General features: G+C 40.6%; 1 protein-coding gene across 6 annotated transcripts in view; it reads right to left on the bottom strand.

Annotated features, from left to right (window-relative positions):
- Positions 1-25438, bottom strand: part of FOXN3 (forkhead box N3) — a 133660-nt gene that overhangs the window by 23232 nt on the left and 84990 nt on the right. For 3 of the 6 annotated variants that reach the window (XM_018082440.3, XM_018082442.3, XM_008923675.4), the window contains one exon: positions 5651-5716. The exons of 2 other annotated variants lie outside the window; for them this stretch is intronic. In XM_018082440.3, the coding sequence (XP_017937929.1) occupies positions 5651-5716 (66 nt within the window). The remainder of the gene's footprint in view (positions 1-5650; positions 5717-25438) is intronic. One more of the 6 variants, XM_018082441.3, reaches the window with a different exon arrangement.

Below are 25438 nucleotides of genomic sequence, written 5' to 3' on the forward strand. Positions count from 1 at the left end.
CATCTGCCTAACTTCTATTTTACTGCTCAAGATCAATTTTAAAGCTCTTAAATTTCATAGTCTGTAGTCCTTAAAAACTGTCAATCTAGGATACATCCAAAAAGCCATTTATTCTAAACAAAAATTTGAGGTGGGGGAGAGAAATGTATCCTGATAATCCTACCACACTCATATCTTGTCCAAGAGTATTACGAGGACTAGGGAGAAAGAAGTAGAAAGTATTTCATAAAAGTTTTCTTTCCAATTCTATTCCATCACTTCAATGACTTAATACATTAACACCAAAGTAAAAAAAAAACAACAAAAACCCACCAACTAAAATCCAGCAACTGGAATGGGAAAGTTTGAACCTTATGAAAATGTCTTTTCCTAGTTCTTGTTTTAAAATGAAATTGTCAACAAAAATAGCTTTATGAGACATTTTACTGACAATGATTTATCATTTTCTGATATTAAAAGTTAGATTGGAAGCTGTCTACTAAGTTATAATAAGTGACTTGTTCACAAGCAGTATAAACAACATTAGAGTTTTCAAGCTTCATATGCAATAAAAACATCCCAAGAAAACAGCATGATCTATTTTATCCTATTTGAAGAATTTCTGACTGTCATTAAGGCAATTTTATCTTGGTCTTGATTTCTGTATATGTACCTTCCACATATACAATCCACTTGCATTAGCTTAAACAGCAAATTTCATTGGGGTAAAATTTTAACGGTATAGTGGAAAAGTATTAGTAGATCTCTTTAGGGAATTACTTCTCCTCCTACCAAATTTAAAATACATGTATCTAGTCTGGGTTTTAAATGCTTTCAGACAAAGATTATTAAAGATTTCCAAACCATAGAGAGAACTAGTTTCACCCTTGGAAAACCTGGTTTTTTAGAAGCACCAAGCAAAACTCCATGCTCATATCTTCCCAAACATCTCCACCACAGCACTTCAGTCTCCTATAAGGAACCACCCTCAAAACCAGTGTTGCAAAGTCTTCTGAAGGCCACCCCTTTCCAGCCACCCTGAATGAGTAGTGATGAGCAGTACTGAAAACAGAAGATGGATGTTCAGGACTCTCAGGTTCCTGGTTTCTACCCAAACTTTTTCTGTGAGCAGTTTTATAACTGTTTGCAGCATAAACTTTAGCTTGAGAAATATACTTACTTTATGTGCAATTCACAAATTATACAGCAATGGGCAAAGGACTACACATGAACTTGAAGCTATGTGTAATAGCACTGAGTAAGAAGCTTCTTGAATTAAATCAGTATTTCCAGGATAATCCCTATGACCACAGGACTGTTCACCAGCAGTAGCAGCAATACACTACTCGTCCTCACTTCTTCACTGGTCCTTCCTGAAGAGCAAGTGGCTCCAAATTCAAAATGAGCTCACCAGTTAAGAAGGTGTTGCTACTTACATGCTTCCAGTGACTTGAATCTCAGGAATTTAAACACACTGCAAAATCACCAAAACCAATCTCCATTTTAATCATGGCAAAACACAATGGTTTGGCAAGACTGAATGATGTGCCCAGAATGCTACGCTCTCTAGAGTAGAGAATGCTATGCTGGAGGGACAGCTGGTAATATTTAATTTCAAGACACTGATAAGAACTGAAGTGTTGAAAATCTTTTGTACAAAAAACCAATTGTACAAAACTAACCTATGGACTTCACTAACTTAATACCCATGATTTCTAAATTAAGCCCTACCATTTGTTCCCCATCCCTTTTTCCTCTGTCCTCTCTGTGAATTAGATTCCCATCAGGGAAACAGGCCCAGAAACGTGATGCAACTTGCCCAAGATGGCGCAGACAGTACCCAGTCCCCTGCAGGTCAAGATACAGTTTTTAATGCAAATCACATATTTTGGAATTAATATTCATGAACAGGCTACTAAGAAAAATCCAAACTATTTGTAACTTATGGTAGCTGCTACTGAAGAAAGCAGATGTTCCAGCTGCTGTTTCTTTTTAAACATAATTTAACTATACAAAACCCGATCAAACACAAGGACTTCAATAAACTGAGGCAAAAGAAGTATTAAATCTATGTTCTTACATGCCCTTCCTTAGCATATCACAGTATCTTTCACGCTTTAGCTCCTGGTTCCAGCTGGATTGCATGTTTCAGTAGAAACTTGTACACAGCTGGCTACTTTGAACTTCTGCCTTTAGTTACAATATAGAAGCATTTGGTCTGTGAATATACTGCAAAGTGTTAATAATTTAGAAACTGATTTCTGATGTTAACACTTTAACTATAATTGTATAATTCCTATCCTTTAGCAGCAAAGTGAACAATCAATTTCATGAGTCTATAAAGTAAAACCCACACAAACACAAAATAATCCTAATAACAGTGTTTTACTCTTTTATTCTGCCTTTTTGGTTTTTTGAATGAAAACTAAAGCATGATGGAACTGGGGTAAATGGTAAGCAATGTTTGTCAGACAACATTTCAAGATTTCATATAAAAGAAAATGTAAAGCTAATTAATCAATCTGTTACAAAGCAGGAATAGTTTACACTGGATTTTCTCATGCCACTGAGATGGGATTCCTTTCTGACAGACTATATTAAAAGAATAAATTTCAATAAGACTTTGAATAATTGCTGTAGCTAACTTCAACCTAAAGATGCTTTTAGCACTCACATTGCCTAGTTGAACATTGATTTTTATGCCTCTTGAAAAGCAAGATGTCTTCAAAGATAAAAGCCAATACATGTAACCATCCACGGAAAATGAATCCAGACTCTCACAATCTGCTTTGGAGGTATCCACTTGTCACAACAATGGTTAAACGTTGGTAGAATATGCAAAGGTCTTAACTGACCAGTTTTAAACTTCTTGAGTCACAGAGTTGTTATAAGGTGAAATGACCTCAGGTTCTGCCTCCATCTGACTCTTTGCTGTGCCAGTAAGTGGCATATTTGGAGTCAGACTCTCGGACCGAAAGAATGTTTTCTGTCAAGTATTAACACCTGTGGCCAAACAGCAAACTAGGTTCTTCCCTTTTCAAATCTTGTCTTCAGAGGATGGGGCATTTTGCAGCCCTTATGCACATACTTGACACCACAGTCTGATACCAGCAACAGAACTCTCAGTATTCAAGGGATCAAACAGTATCCACACACTTAACTGCCCTGATCGTTCAGAGTTTGATTTACAGACCACTGCAGCCACTGACAGAGCAGAGAACGAACTGTGAGCTTCTAGATGATGTTCAGCATTGTGGTAAAGCTTTTATAAACAATCTGCCTTTTATTTGAAAACTTATTTGAAGTGTGATTTTTTTCATGCAATTTTTTCTTAATGTGCAGTAACAGTTAATTAGGTTGTCTAAGATTTTCCTAACATAGTACTTAAGTGAGACCCAACTGGAATTCATAGGACAGGCTGATTTACTTCCTCAAGGTATCCACTCACCACCCCCCCCCGAAAATATTTCTCTTTTATAATTTAGAAGACCTCTGAGGTTACAATAAAAACTTCTGCCCTTTCCTCCTGGCAATTCTACCAACATCTGGAAGGATTCATGAACTTCTGAGCAGACCCTGCATTTGAGTTTAAAGACACAGAGAAGGGCCTCATTACTTGTGGACATCAAGAAAGGAGAAATGTGAATCAGGAGCCATGTTTTTGCTTTCATCTCCCTCTCACTTTTGACATCCTGACACAAGAGCCCACTGGGAAGGTGACAAGGGGATAGAGATTTGCCAACCTTCAAACTGTGAAGTCTATGAAACGTACTAAACACACTGCAGATTTAGGCCAACCTGGTGCCTAAAGAGACCGCAGAGAAAAAGACTCCAGGTCAATTTAGTGTATTAGATAAGATAAAAAGAGCGGGTCCTTTAATAAGGCCTCAGGCCCAGGAGAATACACATGGTGTGCGCTGTACAACTGCATCAGCTGCTCGTAGGACACGTCGAGGAGCTGATCCAGGTCAATCCTACGGTAGATAAATTTATGGAAAGTTTTCTTCTTCTTCTGCTCCACCTCCACCATCTTTTCTGGGTTCTCTCTGTATTCCCCAAATGCAGCCTTCCATTGTTGTAACTCAACCAGAGAAAAAGGAACTTTTATTGAAGTGTAGAAGTCTCCAAATCACTTCCACTGCAATGCTGGCAAACATGTGCATGTGATAAAAATCTGCAGTGTGCTTAGTACATGTTTAGTACTATGTATCTCCTCCTTTTCTTATCTGCAATCTTCTCCCATTCTCCAGTTCCTCCAGGAGTTCATATTACTCAGTGTTTTCCCCGTCCTTTTCTATGCACATACTGTTTTATGTCCCCTTCCCTCTCTCACATGCCCTTTTACCCCTGCACTTTCATTCTGCACCAACTCCTTTCCCTCTTTTCTCTGCCCCGCAAATCTGGATTCTTTAAATCTGGGATCCTTTGGAAGATGTCTCATTTTATTCTTCCCACTAAGTCCAAGGGTAACCCCCTCTTCCCAATAAAATCTTTCCTTTTTCCTACCTACACAAAGAGGGGATTGGTCGCCCTTTTACCACACACAGTCCCTGAAGGCTGCTTAGGAGAGGACAAGGACCATTCTTTTCCTTCCAGAACAGAGAGTTAACTTGGTACATCATGCACTACTGAGAGAAGCTTCTCAAAAGGCATTCCTCTGGCAGGGTCACTAGACAGGCTGACTGTATCTTTCCTCGGTTGCATGGGAAATGCTTTGATGGTAATTGACTCTCTTCCCCAGGCAGAGTATCAAAGTGCGAATCGTGTCTTCCCCTGGAATTTGGATTTGGTTGCCCAGGCTAGAACAATAGCAGTGATGCTAGACAGGCTTGATAATGGCTTTTATTTTAACTTCTGCCTTTATTTTTTACAGCTGCCTGTCACTTGGCATTACCACCATGCTTGCTGACCAGCGATCTGTTTGTTTTCTTGTACTGCCTGTTTCTGTGCGCTGTGTTCCACTATGGATTCCTTTAATACCTTCACTGTGAACTCTGTGGGGCAGGACGATTCCTGCAGTATTTGCACAGCTCAGTACAGCGGGGGCCAAGGCCCCTTCAGTGCTCTGCTAATACGCAGCACCAAACCCTCAGGTCTGGTCATAGAAGAGGGAGGACAGTATTGGCAGGAAATGAGACCTCTCTTTGCTCCCTGTAGCTGCTACTGCCTTGCATCAGTCAGAGCAGAAAAAAAGCAAAACAGGCAGGATGCGTGCAAGGAAGGAGCTGAAACAGTGCCCAAGTGAATGGAAAGTATCCAGATGGCTGTGGTAACTCACACGATGGGAGTCAAATCAAAACAAAATGAAAACAAAACCATATGCCATGTACCCTTCACTCTATTGCTCTCTCTCCCTGCCTTTCTCCTGGCTGTTGCCCCAGGTCTTTCTATCAGTATGGATAATAGTATGTTACTCATTTAAGTGTATGTCATGAATAACAATAACCCCTCTTTTACATTAGAGATCATGGATTAATATTATTCATGTAACAAAGAATGTAATATGAACCACAAAATTATACTCGTGTAAGGGTCAAGGAAGTGTAAGGTTCTATAAGGGATGCTATATTTCTTTATTAAATCCTTTTTATCTGGTAGGCTGTATACTTATAAAAGAGAATATTAACTTTACATGTCTATGTTGCTATATGCTATAGAAATATCTACTCACAACCTGCTTGTATCTCAGGGGGAGTATTCAAAAGCATCATGGCAGTGGCAGCATCAATGTCAGGATCTGGAAAAATCAACCAATAAATACATTATTTACAACTGGGCTAATCTTCTTGCCCCCGTTGCTAAACTATAGGTTCAACCAAATCTCTGCAGTGAAAAGGTACGAGAGTTTATTATTCAGAGGGCTTGTTGATCACACACTGAATTTACCCACAAACTTGCATGTGATCCCATTGCTACTGTGAAGTAGAGCACAGCGACCTGTGTCACCAAACCATACTCGTGCTCGTACGTGCATGAAACCTTTGTTGTCAGCCTCATCAATTCACTGTTTAATTCTGTGGAGAGTATTAAATTTCATTACAAAGGATCTGTGAAAGCAGGTGCAACATCACAATTTGGAAGCAACAGAGAGGATGAGCCAACAGTAGAATGGGAAAGCGTAAGGAATACCTACACCTGAGCAAGTACAGAAGATGACACTCAGTCATTTTGATTTGTCAAGAAAGATTTCAGTGAAGTTTGAGAAGGTGTTGGAAGACAAACTGCTACAATTAAGGAAAAAAAAAAGAAACTAGCATTTCATTGAAGCATTTGCATGCTCATCCATTGTCACTTTAATATAAGCAAAAATCATCAGCTGGTTGCTGTTATTCTTAAATTGGTTTCTACATCCATCATGAACAGTCAGCTGACAGATGGTAAGTTATAGAGACAGAACAAAATATGATCCTTTTATAACTATATTCACTTGCTTCGCACACAACAGCTCGGCTGCTATGGAAATGCAGGTAGCTATGACAACAGTAAACAACCCCACAACGGCCACTGAATAAGCTGAAAAGAACATCTGCCCCAGCAAAGCGTCCCAGCTGCCCTGGGGCGCAACTTGCTAATCGTGCAGTGATGCCGTGTGACAGAGAAAGCCGCCTATGCCATGTCCAAATAAATGAAGTGTGCAATTGAAGCAGACATAAAAACGCACACCCTGGCCGACTGCTGCCTCTGTACGGCTAAACTGAATGACTAATGAGTATGCATTTGTTGTTTGGGTTTTTTTTTTTTTCAGCTTGTCAGTATTTATACTAAATTACATACTAAAACATTTAATTTACTGCTAATAGCTTCATGGCACTTTATTTTGGCTATTATGTCAGAAAATTGTTAAAAATATGTGTATTTTTGATCTTTATATATTTCAAATCTATTCGCAATGAAGTGACGTGGTATAAAGCCCTGTAATTTATTAACAAGACAAATGACGTAGACAGGATTTTAAAATCTGCTTAAGCCAAACAGAAATTCACTTGACTAGTGAATTAAAAAAAGGGATTTTTTTAATTAGTTTAAGAATGTACTACTTTTCTCTGAATCGCTGCAAACACACTTCTAAAGGCTACTGTATTATTTAATTGCTGAAACAGCAAACAGAGAACCAGTGCAGCAGGTGTAAAACTGCAGTTGAAGCAGCAGCAGACTTAGTATAAAAGGTGCCCACATAATGGAAAGCAAGTGCCTGTGTCTCCTGGACAGGTCACCATACTCTTTTCCAATAGTCACCAGCAGACTATTGAGAAAAGCAGCTTTACCAACTCATGTTCATCTTCAAGTCTGAAGATATCTCAAAAGCAGCATTCCTGCTGCAATTATGTGTGCTGAAAGTGCCATTTCTAAACAGCTTCACTCCCAAACATGTGCCATGTTGCAGGTATGGGTCCATGTACCACACAGTGAGTGTGTGGTATCAAACTGAAGAGGGATAATCTATCCAGTGTTAAAAAGCAAGACAAAAAAAGCAAAGAAACCGGAGAAATAAAGACAAACCAAACCAGAATTCTTCCATCTCTTTCATACCATAAAATCAGAAGATTGTTAGAAGTTGAATTTACTGTATTATGATTCATACAGCCAACTTCAGTATTTGCTTATTGGCTGTTCCTAAATTTTGTTTTATTGTTTTACTTCAAATATGGCCCCTCCCCTCCCCTGGGTAACATTGTAGTGTAATGTTAATCTTGCTATTGAAAGAATAAAAGGACATTACCAGAAAAAACATTGGTGACTTTGGGTTTTGTTTGTGTAAAAAACTCTGTGATTTGAGATAAAATTGATGCAATGAGTTTATCTTGAAAGGTGCATTCTTAGCCTTTGGACCACTAATGGTACCATTCTGTTTCTGTAATGACGTCAGGACACTACCATGAGCTGTTGTCAACACAGGTCTGCATCCATAGTGGCTGTTTCCTAAAGTACAGCCATGTTTCAAGCTCATCTACACCTGCTATTGTGCCTAGCTCTCTTTCTGTTGGTATATTCCTGAAGAAATCAGACAGCTATTTCATAATGCCTTGGCAGAGGTAAGAGGGCTTGCGGACAAGCATGAAGGATGCTGTCAGTAGGATCGAGGACAACATACTTTGGGTTGTCCTACTGGAAGGAGACAAGAAAAAGAAGAGACTGGTGCACAAGGGACACAAGGGCCAAGGGCCAGCAGTCTGAGACTACAAAAAGAGGTGCAGAAGAAATGTCCAAGGGCAAACTGAAAAGCCGGTATATTCTTGTGCAGCATTTACGTTCACGATTTGGAGGCGTTCTCCTGAGCAGCATGTCAAGAAGAGCCAAGAAGCAGTCATGAGGAGTAGCACCAAAGGCAGGTGAAGGAAGGGCACCTTTGCTGGGACTGCCCCTTCCTGCTTTGGCTCCTGGTACCCACCAGTGCCCCGCGTTGATGGCCTTTTCTCTACAGTGGCCGTCCCTGTGAAGTCTCCTCCATGCGGATTCTATTACTTCAAGCAGTAAAGGCTGACCTTGTGTGACAGCCCCACCAGCCTGGTAACTGGATCCTCTCCCTTCTACCTGCCTGTCTGCATTCGTGAAGCTGTGGATTTCAGAACTGAGATCTCTGTCCCACCTGAAGTCTGCGATCAACACAAAAGCTCCTGAAGTTATTAACAGTGGGTGGTTAGTGAAAAATGATTGCAGGAACATCTTTCCCTAGGAAACCAGGTTAAAAATAACTACATACAATGCTTTGGAATATAGAAAATTAAGTATTTAAATGAATGCATTCTGGTTTCTTTTTTTGCTAATTTAAGTAAATGGTGAACTGACTGCATACACAAACAGTTAATTTTTTGCCAGTGGAAAGTAGAAGATGCACAGCCTTCCCTGTGAAAGAGGGAAGTAAGAAACAACAAAGAAAAGGAAGGATTGTGGGTATTGTACAAAGAAGTAAGAGTATGTCAAGGTCTCAGATAGGCAACACTGGAGAGGGACAAAAAAATAATGACAAGAATGTCCAGCAGCCACAGTTTTTCCTAACAAACAACTGCTGTCTTGTTGAACTTGGTACCTCATGCTACATTCGGAAGTTTCAGTGCTTGGTCCCTCATAGACCAAGGGACCTTCACAAGGTACCAGAAAGGACCTGGACCTTAAGGACTTAGACAAACTCATAGGGCATGAAAGTCACCAAGGAGCAAGAATTCCATCACAGCTGCAGTACCTCCCGTTGCAGTGTGAGCCTCCTGGTGTTTTTGCCAGCACTGCTTTCAAAGACAAAACTTCTTTTCATGAAGTTGATACCAACAATGGCAGAAGTCTCATGGCAGGGCTGTTTGCTGCATTTTAGATTCATGCCCCTTGTCAGCAGAGTGTTCAGAAATGAGCACCAAATCTCTAAACAGCACCTAGTTCTTTCACTGAGGAATTAACCTACTATTTATCACTCTGTGGAATTATATCTGCATATTGTCAAGATATGCTTTGAATGAAACTCACTTTGCGTATTAACTGTATAGGATCAGAATCTGCCTTGCACCGACATGTGAAGTGGCAAAATGGTAGGCATGAAATATTCTGGCATAACATTTCATACAAGCAATGCAGAGGATAATGCTCAGGTAGCAGACTGTTTATTCTGGACTTGTCAAAAAATAATTAAAATCAAACAGGTACCTGAGAAAGCCAGATGTGACAGCTGTTGTTTTATTATGTTGTGATCTCTGATCTGAGTTCATTTCATAGAGAGAGAAAGAGGTTTATAATAATTCATACTATTTTGATATTAGTTCAAACTTTGATCTGGTTTCATCAATTGCTTCAAATTCATCCCCTTCCAACTAAATAAAAATTAGGATAACACAGTCCCCTCTTGATTTTGCTAAAGGGTATTTATCTTTACAGCCATACTGTAAGTTTTTAAAGAAAATAGCAGCTGAAGCAGTTCAAAGCAACCATGGCCTGAATTTTCCAGTAGAGATGCCTAGAGAGAGGCACTTAAGATGCATATTTGGGTATTACTAAAATGTTACTGCCAACTGACATAAAAAATGTAGTTAGTAAATAAACTGCACCATCTGTACACTACAGCCATGGCTATGTTATCTCATCAGGAAGGAATTTATAAGATCTTATTTTAAGTTACTACATCTAAAATAGAACTATTTTTGTAAAGAACTTCATTACTGAGTATGCTAGTTTTTGGTCTATTCTACTTCTGTCTCAGCATCCTCCACTGCTTTTTTCCATTTAAATGCTCTACTCTAGATGGAATGCCTAAAACTCACTGCCACTGCACTCAGAAGGCAGAAATCCAGTTTATTCCTTGTCTACAAGATCAGTCTTTTTACCCCCTGCCTCACTTTCTAGCACAGACCACTCCTACACATTTTGTGGTGATTTGATTCTTTGATATTTTAGATTTTTGGCAGCTAGAAAATGTTGCAAAAGCAACACTCTTGTCTTCCACCTTTTACCTTTAGGCTTATTAAACTGCAACAGAGCAAATAGCAGCTTGCCCCTATTTAACTTGTCTGTTAACAGATGTGTCCTTTCCCTTCCCACATCATGACAGTTAACCTTGGTATGAGTCAGGTTAGGTCAAAGACAGAGAGAATAAGGACCAGAGCTAAGGCTTTTTTTCCATTTGTTTTTTTCTCTTTTCTTTTTCATTTTTAATTTATTTTCCCTAATGACAGAATAAGAACATAGCTGTTAAAATAAAATTGCAATGTGCAATATAGAAAGAAATACCTGAAGAGCATTGTAAGTACTGTAACTCTGTCAAACGCCTTGGTGTAGGATGCCATTGAGTCCACTTCTGAAACACTTAAATAAGGTTGAGAAACTCTCTTAAAATAAACAGAATACTTGTTGAGGTATAAGGTAAACCAGAAGGATTCAGAACCAAGATCTTGGGAAGAAACAAGAAATTATATTCATATCTCAACAACAGTGCATGAAAGACCAAGAATGAAAATTTTGGAAGCTATATAATAGAGGTCAGGAGGAAGCAATTTCACTAACAATACAAAACTGGGCTGGCAGTCACAGAGGTTCTCCCACTCCTTAGAAAGGATCTAGTATGAGACACAGAAGAATAAAGGTATGGGTCTAAATGAACTAATAGTTTTTCCTATTTAAGTTAATTTCTGGCACTGCCAAGTAAGCTATGGCACAAATTATCCTGAGAAAAAATACAGAACATTTTCAACAGAAACCTTCTTCCTGCTCCTCTATTTTGTTACATTTGTATTGTCATGAAGCTACACATATGATTTCCATTCTCTAACAATACCATTTTATCAGCTGAAAAACTGAAACAAACAGTTACAACATATTCTTGTTAAAAATACTAGCTTTAATAAAAAGAATGGTAGTAGGAAGACTTATAGGTGGTATTGCACATCATTCAGAAAGCTGTAGAAAACCGAAGCATCTTAACTTTACATCTTGGGAGTAAAGATTAAGATCATGAAATTGTTAGAAGACAGACTCACAACACTGATATGTTTTTCACCAGTGCAAGATAAAAATATTTTAAGAGACAGCTGACTAAAGAGAGATGAGATATACATCTTACACATAAAGATGACATATTATAATACATACTCTTCTTAAAAACAGGGTAGTGCCGTGGCTTTGTTCCTTTATTTTAAAAGTATTTTTCCATTTTGATGCATATTACTGGCAAGCTTAATTTTCAGTGCAGAAGGATGCGAAAATAAAATTTACCCATTAAAAAGGCAACAGTAAAGTCTTTTTTGACTCCATTCAGCCTGTGGAGCTTGTAGTACTGAACAGAAAACATCACCGTGAGAAAACACTAGCCCAATGAGCTAGCACAGAAGAGAGAAACAATTTGCTGTTCCATCATGTACTTACCTAATCTGTGATCAGGAATTTCAACCATCTTCTTAAGTGATTGCTGCAGCCTCTGCTTCTACAGTGGAAGATGGGATTATGAGGGCTGTAACTCCTTGCAGCCTTACAGGTTGCACACATATTTTTTTTGACTGAAGAATACACACACACACAAACACACGTTTTTTGTACCCATTTATGCAGATGTGTGTTACCTCTGCATTGAGGTCATCATTGCTCAAGCTTTCATAATGTCCCTGCTGCTAACAATAGGTTTTCCTTCCAGCAAAATGGGAGGATGGCTGGCAGGAGAAGTCCTCTATAAAATTCTGACCATTTAAGACCAAATAACCCCCACCTTACTGTCCCATACCAGTGTTTGTGGTAAGCACTCATTTCCTTCTCATTGCCATTTCAAAATACACTTGTGTCGCCCAGACCTTGAAAACTGAGTATGTCTTTCAGGCCAGCAAGTGCAGAACATGCCAGCTGGAAAAGAACTGACACATTTCACAGAGCCCGAGTGACCCTTGAGGAAATGTTTACGGTCCTCCTGCATCTCTCAGTCGCTAGTTCTGCATAAAATGGTGGCTTCTGGGTACTTTCACGGCAAGATGAGTCTTCAGGAGGGTTTCACCCAAATATTCCAACTGCTAGAACCGCCATGGCACAATCCACATCATGAACACAGCAAGGAAAGGCCTGGGGAGGTGAACATAAATTCCTCACTGGTTTCAGGATCCAGAAAGCAAGGGGGGAAAATGTCAGATAAACATTAAAATAACAGTGAGAAGGGTATTTTGGGGATTTGAAGAAAAAGAAAATGCAACTAATGATGAGAAAAGAGTCAGGCATGTGATACTGCCAATGAAAGCACTGTATATAGTATAACTATGGAGCCAAATGCAGTCTAAAACCAAAATAAGAGCAGAAAAGGTGAACAAAAAATCCAGCAGCTAAAATAGCTGTGTGCTATTAACACAAGCAGACTGACATAATGGAAGGGGAACTCAAGGCATTAGTGTTATTACAGGAAAATTCACAAACAGGGTGGAACACCAATTATTATTGAAACAAGTGTCAAAAGGTCTGTGCTTTTCAAAGAAAAGAAATATGGGTTTTATATGGTAGGAGACTGTCATGCAATAATGAAGTAGCACACTTTGGAAACAGCATAAAATGAATATGTCTGGAAATGCTGTGGACAGATGGTCAAACAAGGCTACTAAGAGAGAGACACTGGGTCTGCTCTTGACTTCTTACAGCAGATATGGATCTGGATAGAGCTCTACGTCATTACTGAAATGGGAATTGTATCAACAAGGGAGACCTAACTTCGCAGTACAGATTAGAGAACAAATGCTATTAATCACAGTAAGACCAGTTATTCCTGGATGTGACAGCTGAAAAGTTTCTTTATCCATGTTGCTGAACGAACATGAATAGATTCTCTGCTGTTCTTTATCTTAAATAATGAGGATGACTTTGGAACAGAGGACCATGAAGTGATGCAGTTTAGATTAAGTGGGAAGGATAACAGCAAGCCTAATTTTGTTTAAGATCTATTATTTCCAAAGAGTAAGTTCTGATGAACTAAATGGTTCCTGTGGAACCTCTGCGAAACAGACTGGGTTGAGGAACTCTAGATCTCAGACTGGGGGAGGCTGCAGTTTCTGCAAGTCACTGCACCAAGACCTAACTGAAACTTTTATCTGGAGAAAAGCAGGAAAGATGCACTCTTTGAAAATAAGAACATAAAAGCTTAAAAACCCCAGCTGGACAGAAAGCAGAGAGCTTGGCTCGCTCAGTTAAGCAAAACAGAGGCAGAGAAGTAAAACTATCATGACGAGGTATCCATGGGATGCAGGGGTGAAAAGCAAGGTAGAAGAACTATTAACTTCTAAGACAATTTCAGTAAAGCAACACTGGCTGAAGACACGACTGGTAATCGGAACACTTATAAGAGGAGGGCAATGGTATTTTGGTAAAACTCTTCTAACTGGAGTTGAAACAAAGCAAAAAGTCTGAATATGTCAGTTTTCAGAAGTATTTACAGAGTGTTGCTGCCCACAATGTGTCCTGGGGGAGGGGCTCTCCAGAAGCTGCCTTCGAAACTGCTTCTCTAGGGCAGGTAAGCTCTCTGCAAAACTCTATGACAGAGTGGGAAAGAGCACAAAAACACAGTCATGAAGAAACTATGCCAGTGAAGGCCTATTTGCAAAATGGCTTATCTACATAAATGTGCAGAAGCACCAGGATGATATTTGACACTCCAGGACCGGACTCATGCCACTTCATGTCAAAGGTGACTTGCAATAAGCTTAGGAGCTGTGCTATGGACACACAGGACCATGTCTATCAGCTTCCAGCATGTTCTGTGCCCTGAGCTGCTAAACTTGGGCAGGATGCCTGCAGATCAGTGGTGTCTGCACTTAGAGGAGACAATTGCAGAGCTGGAGCCTCATACCAGCTCAGAGCAGAGCAGTGATGTGAGCCCACAGCTGTCACCTGTAGTTGGCCTGAGCCCTATGGCAACAGCCTTGAGCATGTAAGTAAGTCTCCAGGTGCAACAAAGAAGAGTTGGCCAGAACATACTCCAGTAGCACTGGAGTCATGGCACTTATGAAGAAAAGTCAGTGGGCAAGTTGCATGAGACCCAGCTTGCAAGTCCTCTCACCCCTCTGACTGCACTCCCATGCCTGCTCATAAACTCCTGTTCAAACTCTCACATTCCCTCTTCTGCTTTCTCTGCAGAACAGCAGAGCACGTCCAGGCAGGAAGGTGCAGAGAGGTGCCAGCAGGCAGCGCCTTGTACATGGGGGACTGGGAGAATCAGAGGGAAAGGATGCTGGCCCGCAGCTTAGGGAGGTCCGTGCACAGGGGCTTCTTCGTGAACCTAGGAAAGGTTGCAAGAATTAGCTGCAAGCCAAACAGTTCCCATTGGTGTACACTGGGCAATCCTGGGTTTCAAGGTGTGGATGTAGGCAGGACAGCTAGAATTGCCACCAGAAGTATGTTAAAAAAGCCAGTATAAGCATGAGCAACTAGCAGGTACACAGTCAGGCTTGCATGCAGTCTGGTGGAGGTCAACTCCATGCCATACAGCCATGACAGCAAGTCTAGGCTTAGAGAGGCTTTGAAGATCTTGACATTCCCACTGCAGATGTCTACAAGATAACCCATGGAGTAGAAGATTACTTTCAAATTACAAGTCAATATTCTGAGACCACATTGGTCTTTTTTAGTGAAAGCTTCTGCTGAAAGCAACACAGTGAAGGTAGGCTCCCTGAACACTGAAGAGACTTTAAGAGTAAAATTAGTCAGCCTTAGGGTGGGGCTTTAACTTAGCTTAAAAAGCATACATAAGAACAGGAGTTATTTAAAACAACTGCAACGCTATTTGTTGAGACTAAACACTGCATCCTAATTATCAGGTGTGTTTTGTTTCTTGCTTACATTCTTCATAGAAGAGATTTTGTAGAAGATATGTTCCAAACCTGAAAAATCCTATCAAACTTGTTTTCACTTACTTTTTTCTTGAATTCAGTTGCATATGCATCTCAGATCTTCCAGTAAACACTTCGCTAGGATTAATTTAGTACCACTTATGCTACATAGTAGCAAATGTGTAAGTTCAATATTGTCATCGCTGGAATTTTTACTTGAACATTTCAAAAGCAGAGGAATTATGAAATGTCATGAACTGAAATGTGGCGAAAGAATAATTCACTTGAGTGTCTAAAGAGCAAGCACTAAGGCGAGACTTTGCTGCCAAGTCACATTTACAGGCCCCCTGGATGCTTCTAACTTGCCAAATGGTTATCATATAGCTCCTTTCTGGCCAAAACGGTTGAACTAACTTTCTACTTATTATTTTTTGTCATATTTTAATTAAAATGAAGAAGGGGAGATACAGGATTCCACTTCTGCCAACCTCCAATTTGCTATGAATGATCCTATTCAAGCTCTTTGGACTCTGAATGGCCACTAGCTGACAAGTTAGGTTAGCAAAGGAGTAAAGAATGGGCAGAACATGACCAGAATTCCTTTGCAGACTCTTTCAGCTCCTCATCTGAAAGGTGTAAAAGGATATGTACTTCACAAAACAGAATGGGTATGCTAAGAGGCTCTCATCCCCTTCTCTTTGTGCACTGAACAGGGACTCAACTGACCACGTGTACAGGCCTAAAATAAGTGTTGGACATTAAAAAGAAAGTAAGAAGAAATAAAACTTTATCCAGGAAGTAGTGAGAGCTGTCTCTGTAATCCAGGAAAACACTTGTATGTGTATACAAGCCAGAAAATGATTAGCATCTGTGGAAGAGGATCAGAGTACCAGCATCCAGCAGGGCTCAGCCCTGGACTGGAACAGCTGGGCAGCTTAACTATAGCTCAGGACAGTTTTGTAAAAAACTAGTGCTTTCATTAACAAGAATCATAAGAACGTTCTGCACAATTCTCATGGGCTATACAGCAAGGCCAGAGAGGAAATCACCTTCTACACGATGCTAGATCTCATCTCCCTGCAGCCCCCCAAATGCAGCTCCTGATGCCAGGCAGCTGTGTCTCTGCCCGGCAGGAACAGACATTGCTCCCACCAAGTGGATGGCATGGCAAAAGCTGCCCTGAAGAAAGAGTGAGCTTGCTTTTATTAAGTATTTAGTCATCTTATCAACTTTGTGTTTACAACCAAACAGAGAAAAAGCCTCACACTGCTTTTTGTACTCCAAAATTTCAACAAACTCTAGTGAGAGCTGGTTTATTGATTTTAAATAGCAGTTTTTGCAATTCTTGTCAGTGCAGCACACAGGCACCTCTCTGGCCTTTCAGAGAGTTCTGCTTCATGTCCATACAGCATACAGTTCATACGAACTCTGCCAGTGCAAATTCAGTTTACTAAGATGATCATCATCAGATCTGAGTGTCTGTGAGAGTAAGGCACGGGCTATCTGGGGAAATGAATCTTAGTGATGTTGCATAATCAAATCGATTACACCAAAACAAACCAGAGAGAACACACTTGCCTTGCCCCCCTCCCCATCTCTGCGCACTCATCTTCAGTGAGCACCTGCCCTCTCATGGATGCACCGAACAGACCCACTACCCTGCTGCCCCCTCCATACAGAGGTCCTCATGGTGCATCTCACCACTCTGCACAGCCAGAAGGAGAAGAAGCTCCCCAGTGTGACTGTTGCACTGTGCATCTCTCTGCTTCTCTCCTTCCTGTCTCCAGCAGGGGGTAGGGAAATCTCAAAAGATAATGGTGGCGAACCTCCAGAAAAGCAAATGTGAAAAGAAGAAAAGCTTGTATTTATTTTTCATTTTAATGCCATCATTGATAGGCAAACAGCTGCCTTGCACACACAGTGAGGAACAGAACTGAAAACCTTATAAGGGATCCTTTCCCCTCCCCTAAAAAATACCTGACGCCCCCATTTAGAAACAATTATTCATAAATCTGGTGCAACATTTCATCCAGTACAATACACATGCTAATAGCATGTACTGTAGAATTGTAAGGCTTTTTTTATAAAAGCCAGTAATATTCTTCCTTAGGGAATACATCAACGAAAATGTTTCTATTTTATGCAAAATTGTCAGTGACATGCCAGCAAAGTTAGAGACCTGATAGTTACAGGACTCCTTAGAGTAGAAAATAAATGCTACATTGTACAACTATAATACAGTTAGGGAAAACAGTGTAAAGCCTTAAAATGGCTGGAGAGGAGTTATCTCTCACTTGTTTCAGGAGACTTAACAGTAGTAATTATGCCTGATTAAAAATCAATGTTGCTAGACCTGATACTGGCTGGAAAGGGCCTGGAATTCATAAACCCCCAAACTCTTAGCGCTGGGTATGCACTGAGCTACATCTTTGTTTATCAGAGATGAATGTAAGCAGCTACCTTCCTTTTAGTTTCAAGGCAAAGTATCCAGAAACATGTTTGAGGTTGGTTTTCATGTCACTACTGGGTATTTTAACAGAAACATCAGTTTTAGAAGTGGGAAAACTTCGTTTGCTACTCATATCAGCCAGCAACATCAAATCTGATCTGGCCCTCAATCATGATAATGCAGCACAGCTTGCTTAGGCTTTTTACTGATGGGACTGCTTTGAGATTGCTAGAAAGGATGCTGATGAGCATTAACTATGATGTCTGTCATTTTGTATCTCTGGATTAATAATCCTATAGCTCTATCATTATGATAGCAGACTACCTCTCAAGAATTTAAACACAGAAATTCTCTCTTTTCTTTCAAAATCTTTGTAGTAAGTAGTTTGGCAAGGGTATATGTGTATATCAAAGAAAAAGCGACATGCATGTGAGTACAAGGTATCGAAGAAAAAGTGCAAAATGTAAAAAAGTGAATTCTGCAAAACCTGTGATAACATTCTGGCTGAGCATGTCTACCTGAACTCCTCCTTCCATGGTTCATAAAGCCAAGGCTACACAGCAATTACCAAAGGACGTCACAGCTTTTCAGGGGGCAAAATCTCCTGGAAATCTCCTGGAAAACTCTGACAATTATGTTGGCTTTCCAGGATGGAAACTGAATAGATATATTTGTAAAAGTCTCTATAAAACAGAGCAGAAAATTTCCTTTTAAATCAGATGGGGTGTCATGTCAGAGTGGCAAATCCATTTTTACTATGAAGTCGTGTAGGTGCATATATTTCAGTCACAGCAGCAGAGAGTCTAAGCTCACTGTCATAGATCGATGGAGCAGATACTTCTCACTGGTGTAACAGAATGACATCCAACAGCTCTGAAAAACTGAAAGGCCCCCAGAGCAGAGGCAGAAGCAATGGTCTGTCACAGAAAGGACATTTCCTAGTGCTGTCCCATTTTACCCACCATCCCACATTTGACACCTGCTCACAGATATCTGGATTTGCTATAATAGTCCAAAGCCCTGGTTTGGAAGAGCTGCAGGATTGCCTCCCATGACGGCTGATGCCATCGTTTCCATGGACACAAGATGCACAAATCTGACATCAATACTGAGCCACCAGCTGACCAAATCCAGAGGAAGCTCCTCCCTGACCCCTGACAGATGTTTGGTCTTCTCCTAAATTGCTCATTTGCATGTGTTCTTCTCAAACCAACCCTTTCCTGTGCTTCAGGAATGCAGCTAGGAAAAGGCAGCCGACTACAACCACCTCTGCATTTCACAAGCTGGTAAAACAGCGTTCCTTTCAGATACAGCAAAGTGTACCCAGAGCCATTAGTGGCTTGCCCTTCTCCCCTATAGAATGCAATCAAAACCACATTTCTGATCAAAATCTTTCATACCATTTAAACATCACTCCTCTCCAATTTTCTTTCTATTTTCCTGTTCCTCTTGGGCATGTATCAGTTCTTTCAGTAGGCTTTTTCCCCTTTCTCCACAGGGATAAGTGTGTGGTGCCCATTGCTGTGGTACCAGAGCTCCTCACACCCAATAGATGTACCCACATGCCCTGCCCAAGACTCCCCAGAAGGCTGGGACATGGCTGGGGCCTGAGTTTCAGCAGGGCTGGAAACACAACCCCTGTGGGGCAGACAGCCATAGCTGAACACTGAAATACAATGCCTTAATAAGTAGGTCAGCCTGTTCCTATAAAAGCAACGGGTTTAACGCTGACCGTGCCTGACAGTGGGAGTAGGAAGAGACTGCAGTTTTCCTCCATTTCCCACATTCGACCCCTTTGAAGCCACTACACTCCTTGCCTGCTGTCACCCTCTAGGCAGCAGGACTGGACTTGTGGGGTGCCCGCAGCCCTGCCGTACTTTGGCCCACAGTAACTCCACCTCTGCAGGATTGCAGTCAGGACTGCTGGAACATTGCATCAGAAAGCAAATTCCAAGAAAACAAACACTATCACTAGGCAATTGAAATGCAGTTGGTAGCAACAAACAAACCCTCTGCAATGAGGATCTAGGGCTCTGTTCTTGCCAACAGGTTCAACAGGTTTTGAATATTAAGTCACCCTGAGCTTTATTAGTGCTTAAAAGGGAAACACCACAAGATCTTGGCAGCTGAGGTTTCACACTGTCCCTGCTTTAGAGCAGCCCACTCCCCTCCTCCCCTTTTTCTCCCTTTGGCAAAGAAGTATTTTCACCCTCCTTAAATTAGTGAAGAAAACATTCCTCCCTGTCCAACTAACACATGCAAGCACCCCAGCACACTGCGTGGGAAGGGGAGGTGGTGGGAGGAAGCACCCTGCCTGCAGGGCAGCGGGAGCACTCCTCAGTTTCCAAGAGTTTTCAGTTGCACAACGAAGCAGATATGGGAGTGAAATGTGGTGCCAAGGCAGTGTGCTGGCCCTTCGTGCCACAGGAACACACCTGGGCTGCCAGCTCAGCAGGCACCACTGTGTGATCCCACTCCAAACACCTGGGGCTGAACCTTACCTGCATGGCTTCTTACCCTAACCATAGCAAACACAGACAGCTCTACTGAAAGGAAGGATCATCGCTTGCAAAGGACACCAATTTACTTTAATAAAGGCTCTGATATACTCTTGTCACTTTCTTTAAATATAGCAGCAGTCAATGGCATTTACTAAAGACAGCACAAAAGACAAGAAAGTTCATTCAAATGTTTCTTCTCCTCTCAGTGAAGGAGCTCACTATGATGCCTCTGCAAATGGAGCTTCATGAATCAGCCCAACATGGCACTGCGTGGACTGCAAGACCACAACACAATGCCCAAATACCATCTGCTCCTCCCATGAGCTGGTCTTGAAAGTCTTTAGTTTGTGTAAACAACTGCTGGTCCATTTTATTTTGAGATGTTGCACAATGTAGCAGAGTACACTTACAAGCTGACTATAATCAAAAGCTTTATAGTCTGCTAAACTTGTTTTAAATAATGCATAAATATCAAAAAAGACACACTGTACTCTTCATCAATTTTCATGTGAACTCAGTTCTCTCTGTTTGCTGCATTCTCTGTTCATAGCAGTACAGTATAAACCACAGAATAAGTAGTATTATTTTCTGTTCCCTTTTAGCTCTAGTCCAGAAACATACACTATATTTAATTACTGTTTTGGTAGCATCCACCTACACAGACAGGCTGTGCTTACATGAATCAACTGGTATTTCTGGATTCAGAGCACTGAAGAGGTTAAAAAAACATGAGGGCACTTATGTCAGCCCCTCCTTCCTCTCTCCCCTGCATGTCATCACACTGAAAGGGTTTAAAAGTAAAAAATTCCTTCCACATCATATAATCCTGGCATCTGCTGTGTAGCAAATCAAGCTCACTCATTTTGCTGTGTTATTCCCAAAAGTAACTATACAGATTCAGGTCTAGAACTCCATTTTCCACTTCCTGAAGTTTCCTTAGGCACATTAGAAAAAGCAGTAAACACAGCTAGTAAATACAAAGCAATCTTCTCTGTCTAAGTGCAATTCTGATTGCATTACTTAAGAAATATAACTTCCTGGGGCTTTTACTACCTTACTTTATGATATACATGATATGGTATCAATCTACCAACTTCCTTCTGCTGCCCCTTTCTTCAGAAGCTCACAGCTCACCCATGACATTTTGTAGTTCAAATATGAAGCCATTACCAAGATTAAGCCACAGAAGGAATCCAGTTCAGAGAGTGAGTAGGTCGCTGTGGTCATGTTTATTATTTAATAACAGTGGGAATAATTCATATCACAGCAACAATTCTCTACCACTCCATTTATCAATTTCAAAGAAAAGTAAATCAGACCTCTAGGCAGTGATGGGAAGGCTCAATCCATCTAGACACTGTCTGTTAAACACTGGGCCCCTATTCAAGGATGGACCCTATAGTAAGACATACGGGAACAATTCTACTTCAGCTATACTTAGGTCTAGCAAACCTGTGCCAGCAAAACCTTGGGAGTAGCATGGCTTCAAATTCACATTCTGTTTCCAAGCAGACACTGTGGTTTCAGGTAATGTGTTTCATCCCTTCCAAACGGACAAAGTTTAATTTTTCTCCTTTGCATGGGCTGCCTAGCTGGTATATTCACTCTGCAAGCTTTTTGAGGTAAAGACTGCCTCCTACTACGTGTCCTGGCTGACAATAATTGCTGTAGTTGTCCTGAAGTCTACAATTTCTCAGATTTTTTAAAATGTGATTGAAAGAACCCTTATGCCCCCACTAACACCTGTCTCGGATCTATCTTCTTTGCAACAGAGGACAGTGTCATTAAGCTAACATATTCCTTAATTTTCTTCTTTAACATGCTTTCCTTCACACCTTTGCTATTTGTTAATGTGATTTCCAATACCTATTGAAGGTGCAATGAAACAGAAGGGAAGAGATGACACTGAAACTTAAACCTTTAACACAAGTATTCCTAAACATCTCATAGATGAGCTGTTTTACTTTCAGCTTGCTTCCACCTACACGCCTTTATCCTGCAGCCCCAACAATTGATGAACTACTGGGTTTCCAAATCCTTACAACAGGGCCAAGGTTTTTGCCTTTTTGTTTGGCTAATCTTTTCACATCTATTTGCCTTGCTGCCACAACAACTAAACAGCACATAAGTGATTTTGGTTCATTCAATAGATTCCAAATTGGGAGACTGCCTATTTTGTTTGCTTTAGGGCAAGAGGAGGAAGCAAACAGCAGCTTTGTAAGTGAAGTTGCCCGATATTCTTCTCTCAATTATGGCTGTGAAAAGATTTAGAAATGCAAAGTACTCTTTACAAACAGAGTCACTTCATGCTGATCCAACTTGTTTCAATTCACGTTAATTTGATTCCATGTCTAGAAGTGGTTAAACTTTGATACCTACTATGTTTTTTTACATTTAGACAGACTGTTTTCAACTTAGCAGGGCAAACTAACGCTAATAAGTTCCATTTAGTTTTGAATATTTGCTTAACATGGGGCTGGGAGCTCACAAGCAACAAACCCCAAGGCTGTAACCAACTCTCTGGGTGCCCAATGCCATCTTCTCATTTGTATCAGCTGACCAATTCCCAGTGCTGACATCAATACTTTTAAGACTTCTCCACTAAGGTGGAAAAGAAAAAGCTACTTTAAATAGTCTAATAAGCCCCCACAAAACCACTTTTAATAACTGCTTGCCAAGAATTGCATAATAATTTTGCAGAGTAGCTGCCAGGCAATCAGGTCTGGAATACGGTAGTTCAGCTGCAGTATGAAATAGGTACTGCTTTGAAGCACAATTTTACTGCTCCATGCCTTTATGGCAGCAATTTGAAGACTTCTTACCCAATGTAAAAAAATCAAACAAAACTAACACAAACAAAAAATTCCCAACAAAACATTACAAAAACCCCAACCCCAAACCAACCAACCAATACAACCCAAAAGAGCCCACCAGAATCAACATATTCTTTAATAAAATAAATGCATTTTGAAACTTTCCAAGTTCATTCAGCTTCCTCCCAACCTGGTCCTGGCAACTAAACAAGCATAACACAAACACACATAACAGCAAGAAGCCAGAGTAATATTGCAGCTAGGAATCCTTTTCCTTCTGAAGTCCACCCAATTGCACGTATAAGATTCATCATTTGTTAAACAGGTTTCAAAACCCAAACAATTCCTGCATCTTCACTGAAAGGGAAATGTCACAAAATCCTGCAAGGAGCAGAGTCCCAGAGTGAGGAACACAGAGGCTTGATTCTCTTGGCTCCTTCAGCAGAGACAGGGCATCTCCCCTTTCAGCTGCTCCCTAAGCACCACTGGCATTGGCAGAAAACTGTGAATTTAGTGACATCATGCTGGGATGTAAAAACCCACAGCCACTAATACATAACTATCAGGAAGTTCCTAATGGTGCCTTATTAATTCAGTCCTTACTTAATATATCCTCGAAAACAGTCATTGCACATATATGATTAAAAGTAAATTCTTAAAAAAATTGTTAAATTGTTGAGATTATTGTTATTGTGATTACTGTTGGGTAGGGGAGGATGGAGGAATGAAAGAAAGGGAGAGGAGGAATAACAGATTTCTTACCTGAAGACATACGAGAAAAGAAACAAAAAGATGCTGGCTCAGAGGCCCAAGAAATTCTGGGTAACAATACAGAAATACAAACACATACAATGGATAGAGACCTTGAGGGGGGATAGAAATTTGCCTCTTGGTAAGCTGAAGGTAGAAAGTCAACCAAAAGAAATGAACAGACCTCTACAAAGTTGACTCAACTCTACTTTCTGGTGTTGATGACAGCCCTGTAGAGACACCTCCCCTGCCTCACCGCCCTGTACTTCCCACACAATGGTTGTCCCGTTAAGCAAACACTACAAATGATTAAAAACTACATGAAATTTTACAAAATTACATGGTATGCTTCTGCTCCTATTGCCAGCCCCAAAGTGTTTAGCACACTCTTATGCTATCAAGTTTTGTACTCTGTGCCAGTCACTCCCCAAGGTGTTTATGTGAAGCACTCAGGCAAACTGAACAGAACATCTGTATTCTATTTGCTAATGAGCAATCATCATTCCTACAATTCTCCAGCCAGAGATTTTGCTGTTTGGAATACTAATGCCATTTGAAAAAAATTAAAAGAAAAAAAATATGTTCGGCTCATTAGTATTAGTTACTAAAATACTTCAGCACTATTTACAATGCAACCAGGCTTCTATTTCCATTGCTTTCCAGTATTTTTACAAAATTAGAACTTTCAGAGATAAAAACTTTGATGATACATACTTAATGTATTTTCTGAATTAGCATCATTTACAACACATCTCTTGCTTTAATTATATTTTACCTGCACAGAGGCCAGGTTGTAAAATCAGCTACTATAAAAACTTTTCAAACAAACCCTACTGAGGATTCCCTTCATTGCTTTCTTTATGTGGCAGTACCCACAGCAGGTGAAATGAGGCAAAAAAGTTATGAAAGTACAGCCCATGGTTTACAAGCTTGATTATATGAAATTCCTATGTGTGCAGAGAGTGAGGGAATACCACAGCTTTGAAACTCAGGACACGTTTTGTCTGTAGACAGAAACAGCTACCATTTTCCCTTCTAACCAATGGATATTCAGATCACGTGAGGATCAGGATTATCCTCTGATGGAAAGGCCACATCAGGAAAATGGCAACGTACAAGGGAGCACTCCCGACTGCCTCCCCTCACTGCAGTACTTGGGCATCTCAGATGTGAACCTCTCTCACCATCTGGTGCATCAGAAATGCTGCTGAAGTCACTGAAGTTGAAGGGCAGCAAGCAAGTTCAGAATGGAATATTAAAGTCTACAACACAATTAAAGTGGTTTATGTAAGAATTGTCTTTATTCTTGCTCATAGCATACTGAAATGTAATTTACAAAGCAAGAGAACAACGACTAAATAGAGGATTTGATTGATGTAGCTAAGGAAGTCCGATGTGGTACTCATGTTCTTGCATGGGAGCAGGTGAGGGCAAGGCAACCCTGCTAGGCAGAAGAAACACAGTACTCCAAAAATGTATGTATTCCACACGAGAGCAGAGATGTATTTCAATATGCCAGGATACCCTTTCAGGTTAAAAATAAACACCCTCATCCCTATGATCCCAAAGCACATCAGGTAAGGTCAGTACATTTCAATCACCCATGAGATACTCAAAGCCAGCTCGGCTCCCTAGCAGGGAAAGATGCCTCTGCCGCTGTAGCCAATTCCCAGGGAAGGC

Source organism: Manacus vitellinus, unplaced genomic scaffold (genome assembly GCF_001715985.3).
Source record: "Manacus vitellinus isolate BGI_N305 unplaced genomic scaffold, ASM171598v3 scaffold_6_pilon, whole genome shotgun sequence".
Taxonomy (NCBI): domain Eukaryota; kingdom Metazoa; phylum Chordata; class Aves; order Passeriformes; family Pipridae; genus Manacus; species Manacus vitellinus.